We start from the raw sequence: 7,171 nt of genomic DNA, 5'->3' as shown, positions 1-7,171 counted from the left end.
CGGACTTGCTTACAAAAAGCTTGAATGTTGGAAAGTTTGAACATTTCCGCTGTCAACTTGACGTAATTCAAAGAATGGGGGGCTAACATTGAGGGGGAGTGTTAAAGATCAATATTAGCCCAATTGTTGAAATTCAAAGTTAGGTCAAAGTTAGGACACCAAATTAATTTGATGTCATTGCCTACATCATTTTAGTTAGGTGAAAATTAGGTAGTATTTCTTTAATCTCAATGGTCTAGATTAGTTTGTGTTTATTTTAATGAATGGTGTAGATTGATTCTTGTAATCTATAAATACCCCCCTTGTATTTGAGTTTTATTATCCAAGGATCAAAGCTTAAATAAAAGCGTTTTGAAAGCTTTCTTAAGTGTTCTTCTTCTTTGCAATTTTGTTAGATAGTTCTTAAGAGTGTTTTTCTTCTTCTTGATAAATTAGAGTTTTATTATTCTAATTTATTCAACACCAAATAGACATTTAGCTACATCATACCAAATACATCATAGGAGTATAGGCTGAATATAGGAATATAGTATTTTGAGAGGTGTTTATTTTCTAAGAAATGAAATGGTTCAAGTACAATTGATTGCTGATAAAGAATGAAATGGAAGTTTGAATGATTTTTAGCCTTCACTCGTATGAGTTAAGGATATGATATATTACCAGGGTAAAAGCCTTGATGTTTTTCTTTAGTCAATTTCATTATCTGAAGTAAACTATCAGGCAAATCTTTCATTCGATATCTCCTTCACTTGTTTCCTTCTTTATCTTCCTTGTATCTCTTGCTCTGCTTTGTATGATCCTCTGCATCATGGTGCCAAAATGCAGTTTCAACTTCCTCAAGCTTTCTTCCAAATCCAAGTTCTTACAAAACCAAATATAGTCTTATAAGCCTTATTGGAACACCTTTCTCTCATAGTCATTCTTGACAAGATTCTTTCTATGCTATAAGACACTAGATGATAAAATTATTAGCCTATAGCCCTAAAATAAATTTATACCGCAATTTGCCCTTTAGGACTAATAATAATCAATAATGTCATGTCTAATTATTAATTGAAATACGAAAATTATGTCATACACCAACTTAAAATTAATGCATAACGAATGTTTGGCAGTATTTTTTTATTTGCGCGGGTGCCTACATGCTCAGGTAACCTTCCAATAGTATAAACTCCATATGTTACATAAAATTTTAAGTTGCCTCTTTCTCTATATCTTATTGTCTTAATTATCATTATCATCAAAAGATTAATCAAGTAAAAAGCATGTAGTTTGTTGCTATGAAAGGCTAGTAGTTCAAAATTTATCAAGAAACAAACAAAATCTTAAGCAATCAACCTATTGTATTCTGAAGTTTTAAATTAAAAAGGAGAAACAAGTTGGAGTAATTTAATTACTTTTATTCCTTCTTAATTGCTCCCCAATCAATTCTTTCCCTTATTGCTATTTTAACCCTAACAATTAATATTCACGTGCTGATTGTGTGGGTTTGTACTTTGCGATGATTCCCTTCTCATAGTGGTTAGCACTTTGGACTTCGAATCCAGCAATCTGGGTTCGTTTCAGGTGGGTTCTTTATTCTAATTTCTTCCTTTTTTTTTTTTTTTGCATGCTTTATAAGTAGATTTATATTTTCACTTATAAATAACACATTGTCCATGAAAATAATATCTAATTTCCTTTTTTTATTAGCAATAAAAACTTGATATTCATAATCAATTACAAGAATGTGCCCTGGTGAGTCTATTTGGCTCAGGTGTAGTTGTCTTGAGCTCAAGTTGTTTTCCTCTTCACTATTAATAAAGTTCTCGGCTTATAAAAAAAATAATGATAATAATTCGATATTCATAAGCAATTAAAAGGTTTTAATTAGATTTAATTAATGAAAAAGTTTATAAAATACAGAAACAGATCACATTGTGTGGCTAGTCCAATTATTTATCTAGAAAGGATTAAAATGTGTGATTGGGTAACATAATAGAGAAGGAGCCATAGCTCCTGAATAGCCTGTAGAAACATTTATATCAATCTTTTCCCCATCCTTAACTTTCCAATCAAAGCATTGAACCAAAGCTCCAATGGTTGCGTACAAAAGTGTATAAGCGTAAGCTGAACCAGGGCACATTCTCCTTCCTCCTCCATATGGAAGATAACTAAAATTATGCCTTTTCATTTCCATCTCAAATTGGTCAAACTCTCCTGTTGACTTCACCAAAAACCTTTCAGGCTTGTACTTATCAGGATCGTGCCACGTCTCAGGATCTCTCATTATAGCATAGGCATTGATCAAAAGTTTAGTCTTTGACTCTATATCATAGCCGTTGATCTTGCAAGCCTTGGTGCTTTCTCTAAATATGATTGGTGATGGAGTGTGTAGCCTTAGGGATTCTTTAACTATGGCTTGTAAGTAGGGAAGGTTTGGGACGTCTGATTCGTTGACTAGTCTCTTGTTTGCACTCTCAGTTGACTCCATCTCATCTCTTAGCTTCTTGAAAACCTTTGGATGGTTTATTAACTCTGCCATGGCCCATTGTATTGCTGCTGACTCAGTGTCAATGCTTGCCATAAATAGCTCCTGTAGGTTAATTTTTAAAAAAATTTTCTAAAGTAACACTTGAAATAGAACAGGAGAAGTAACTATTTATCAGAACGAAATGAAAATTTCTAAATTAACACTTGAAATTTATCAGAGGAAATATATGCTTACCAGAATGAAATGCTTGATTTGACATCTTGTTAACTTCACTTCAGCATTTATATCCCTGTAAGTCATCAACAAAATATCCATTACATCTTTCTCTTCATCTTCTCCAATATTCCCTAAATGTTCTTCATATTCCTTCATAATCTCCTCAATTACCTTATCATACTCCCAAAGTGCCTCTTTAAGCTTTCTTCCATGTCCAAAAATATCAATTTTCTTCAGAACTCCAAACACTTCGTTACCACTTAACTTGGCTCCGCTGTCCATAATTTCGGTAACCAACTTTCTCATCTTCTTAGCTTCACCATCACCATTAATATTCTTGAATTTCTTGCCCATTGTCATTTTACATATTATATTATTAGTAAAATTCTCTAATTCCACATTCAAATCGCAGGGATTTCCTTCAATGGCCGATTCATTTATCGATTTTAAGAGATTTATCGTCTCTTGCTCTCTTATATCTTTGAACCGATCAAATTGAGCTCCAGCGAAAAGCTCGGTAATGCAGAGCTTTCTCATGAACTTCCAATATGCACCGTATGGACCTGTAATGAATCCAGTTCCTTTATATATATTGTAATCCGTTGGACCCATTTCAAACCTGGAAGAAAAAGTAAGGTCATGGGTCTTGAAGATTTCTTTAGCAATGGCTGCACTTGAAGCAACAACAAAAGTTGAAAAGCCAATACGTAACTGCATAAGAGGGCCATAGCGGCGGGCTAGCGTTTGGAAAGAATTTGGAAATGCAGTGCCGAGGAGATGTAGGTGGCCGAGAATGGGTAGAGCCGGCGGGCTTGGCGGTGGTCGGACTTTGTCGTTACGGTTTGTGTGTTTTTTAATGAGAAAACAAAGTAAAAATGTGGAAAGTAGGGGAAAGAGGAAGAGGAAGGCGTAATAGTAAATGGACATGGCAATGAAAGGCATAGGTAGAAGGGAGATTTTTCTGTTCTGGAGAAGTATATTGAAGATGGACTTATATAGTAATTAATCTATGCTTGGAAATTTGCATGCAAGTTCATTTTGATTTTTTTTTTTTTTTTTTTAGAAGCATGTTGAAATTAATTAATCATAGGGCCATGTGAAAGTTGAGATATAAAACTGGTTATTCTTTGTGTAATAATTTTGAAACAACTTGACCAATAAGATATTTAGTTGGAATGGAGAATACAAATTCCATTCTCAAGAAATACATTTTTTTCCAAAGGTTGAAGAAATTTTACATTTTAAAATCCCAGATTATTGTACTAAAAAAAATGAAAGAAGTTGAAAAATGAGATGGAGTACTGAAATTGGATTAAGGTATTGACTAGGAAGACTCCCCAGGGATCTAGGGCCTGGAGTTGCGGCTCAAAGACAGTACAAATAATGCTTTGGGTTGGCTAATAATGTTCATGCCCAAAGGTTAAGGAGCCATTGATGCAAGAGCTGCCGGGGTGGCACATTTAAATCTTGCAATTTTGAGTTATTGGGAAATTATTGATTATAATATGCCCCAAATGCAGTGAATAATCTGCCCAATAAAATAGGCTTTGACTGTTATAAGTCTTTACTTATATGACAAGCTATTTAATGGCTAGTGTTAAATTTATTCTTACACAAGATCGTGCTCATAACATCTTCACCTAATAAAACATTATCATATTGAGTTAATTTAGGTACATTCAATTTGGTTGTCCTATGCCCACAATTCTCTCTTGATTTATTGATAAATCAACGTGTGTCTTTAATCACTTAAATGATATCACAAGTTGAATCTTTACATGTACATATTTATATATGTGGAAACAATGCATATTTGATTTTAAAACTATTTTATCACTTAATCTAACTCGGCGTATGAAAATTAATTAAATTTTGTAAACTATTAAATGGATATATATCGAAATATCTGGTAGATAAATTGATCATAAGAAAAGATTAATTAGGTTTGACAGCTAAATAAATACGGACTTGCGAGAGTATAAATACCTCATGGATAAGTTTCAAAACAAAAATAATTAGCTGGATAATAACTTCCCAAACATATCAGGAGGATCCGTTTTACATTGTGAAGTGTAGTGAGGATGGGAGACATTAGTACTCTTGTCAAGTTGAAAAAGAGATTTAAATAATGTGCAAGTTCAATGAACACATACTCAGTAAAATTCATCAACCTCCCTTCGTCTCCAAGCAAAAAAAACTCATCAACATTGGCAAATTAATCAATTAATATAGTCAAAACTTCTTGAAATTATATGCTTATACACAGAGTTAATACTAATTAACTATTATTTATTTAATTTTTATATATATATATATATATATATATATATATATATATATATATGAAGAAAAAAAAAGAAACAAGCAAATTAATGCAAAGATAATTACATTTTGTCTTGATTCTTCACAACTCTTCAATCATCAACACAATTCTTCAACAACACAGACTAAAAACAACTAGCAATTTAGCCAGTTGCTTATCCACATTTTATTACAACTTAATTGATTCTATCATAGATTAAGTACCTCACTTTGGTTGGGACAGGACGCACTCATATATTCAGAACTTTAATAGGGTAGCACACAAGTGGTTTGGCCATTTCCGCAGCGAATCCAGACCCAAGTCTCAAATCAACCTTATCACCATCTTCAACTTTCCAGTCAAAACACTGAACCAGTGCTCCAACAGCTGCATGCATAACTAACATAGCAAGTGAAGCACCAGGACACCCTCTTCTTCCACTCCCAAATGGAAGATACCTAAAATTCTGTCCTTTAAATTCCATTTGATGCTCTCCAATTTTCTCTTTTGAACTTTCCATGAATCTTTCAGGCAAGAATTCACCTGGGTTTGCCCAAGAATCTTTGTCTCTCATTACTGCAAAGACATTCACAAGAACTCGAGTCTTGGCTTTAATGATTGAACCATTGATTTTGCAATCTTCTGCACATTCTCGTATGATTAGTGGTGCTGATGGGTGAAGTCTTAGGGTTTCTTTAATGACTGCTCTAAGGTAAGGGAGATTTTGCACATCTGATTCTTTTATTAGCCTGTTTGGTCCCACAACTGTGTTGATTTCTTCCCTGAGTTTGTTGAATGCTCTTGGACAATTTATGAGCTCCCCCATTGCCCATTGCATTGCTGCTGATGATGTATCTGTGCCTGCAAAGAAAAGGTCCTGCACACATAGACACCACAGAAAGTGAATATGAAAACATAAAATGTGGTGACAGATATATATGTATCTAGAGGTGAATGATAGTAATTTCTGAACTCACAAGCAAGAAAGACTTGATGTCATTTCTAGACAACCTAATTTCAGCTTCAGGATCATTATATATCTCCAATAATATATCCAGCAAATCCTTCTTTTCCCCTACAAGACCTTTCTTAGCCTTCTCTTCATGTTCCTTCATTATCCTCTCCACCAGCCTATCATATTTCGTCAATGCCCCAACCAACTTCTTTCCTGTCCCTGAAAAATCAAAAATCTTTAAAGGACCTAAAACATCACCTAAACTTAATTTCCCTGTAAGCTTTAAACAAGTCTTGACCAACTCTTCAATCTCCTCCGCCTCGTTATTGCTGCCGGAGCATCGTGTGCTCATAGCCATTCTGCAAATAGTGTTATTCGTTAAAGCAGTAAGTTCTTTACTTAAATCGCATACTTTTCCTTCTTTTGCTAATCTTATCACTGATTCTACAAGTTTGACTTTTTCTTTGTCACATACGTCAGTGAACTTATCAAGCTGAGGCACAGAAAGGAGTTTGGTCATACTTAACTTTTTCATGAATCTCCAATAATCGCCATATTGGGCAGTGACGAATCTTGAACCTCTGTAAATGAAATATTCAGAAGAACCAAATTCAGGTCTAGACGAGAAATTTAGGTCATGGGTTTTGAATATTTCTTTAGCTACTGTAGCATTAGAGGCAACAACACAAGTTGATGCACCTAAGCGAATCTCCATCAGTGGACCATACCGGCCAGCTAGCTCTTGGAAAGATTTGGGTAGGACGGAGCCAATAAGGTGGAGGTGGCCGATAAGTGGAAGAGCCGGTGGGCTTGGTGGTGCGTGGATTTGGGTAGGAGGTTTGAATGATTTGATGAACAAGTGGACTAGAAAAGCAGTGATGAACCAAATAAGAAAGAGAGGATAATAAAACGACATGTCACCCAGGGCCATGGATAATTCAAGAGAGGACTCTAGATAATACTTGGTTTTGGTTTGTTAGATATGAAGGTTATAGCAAATGCTTTTATATTGAGTTGGGATGGGAAATTGGCAAATAGGTATATGCTTTGCTTTTTACTTACTTGTTAGAACATCATTTTCAAATATTTTCTTTCTGTCGGAGTGTGTTTGGAAACTTCTAAAATTCAAGTCTTGGTTGATTCCTATATTTAAAAATTACATATAATTTTTTTTGAAATTAAAAATAAATAACTATGAAAGTAATTGAAATCAATATCAAAAGCG

At 34.2% G+C, this 7,171-nt stretch overlaps 2 protein-coding genes across 2 annotated transcripts; both read right to left on the bottom strand.

Annotated features, from left to right (window-relative positions):
* Positions 1–1,941: 1,941 nt before the first annotated feature.
* Positions 1,942–3,726, bottom strand: LOC105634758 (3,9-dihydroxypterocarpan 6A-monooxygenase). The gene is made up of 2 exons (XM_012217668.3): positions 2,708–3,726; positions 1,942–2,575 (listed from the first exon to the last, which is right to left on the bottom strand). The coding sequence occupies exons 1-2, from the start codon at positions 3,629–3,631 to the stop codon at positions 1,943–1,945; spliced, it is 1,557 nt and encodes a 518-aa protein (XP_012073058.2). The 5' UTR covers positions 3,632–3,726; the 3' UTR covers position 1,942.
* A 1,283-nt stretch (positions 3,727–5,009) lies between these two features.
* On the bottom strand, positions 5,010–6,937 carry CYP712A1 (cytochrome P450, family 712, subfamily A, polypeptide 1). Its single transcript, XM_089717478.1, has 2 exons — positions 5,969–6,937; positions 5,010–5,868 (listed from the first exon to the last, which is right to left on the bottom strand). The coding sequence occupies exons 1-2, from the start codon at positions 6,875–6,877 to the stop codon at positions 5,242–5,244; spliced, it is 1,536 nt and encodes a 511-aa protein (XP_089573604.1). The 5' UTR covers positions 6,878–6,937; the 3' UTR covers positions 5,010–5,241.
* Positions 6,938–7,171: the final 234 nt, after the last annotated feature.

Source organism: Jatropha curcas, chromosome 2, assembly GCF_041381405.1.
Source record: "Jatropha curcas cultivar XTBG-Jc1 chromosome 2, XTBG_Jcur_1.0, whole genome shotgun sequence".
Classification (NCBI taxonomy): domain Eukaryota; kingdom Viridiplantae; phylum Streptophyta; class Magnoliopsida; order Malpighiales; family Euphorbiaceae; genus Jatropha; species Jatropha curcas.
Note: the sequence above shows the minus strand (reverse complement) of the source record. Positions and strands in the feature narration are given on the sequence as shown.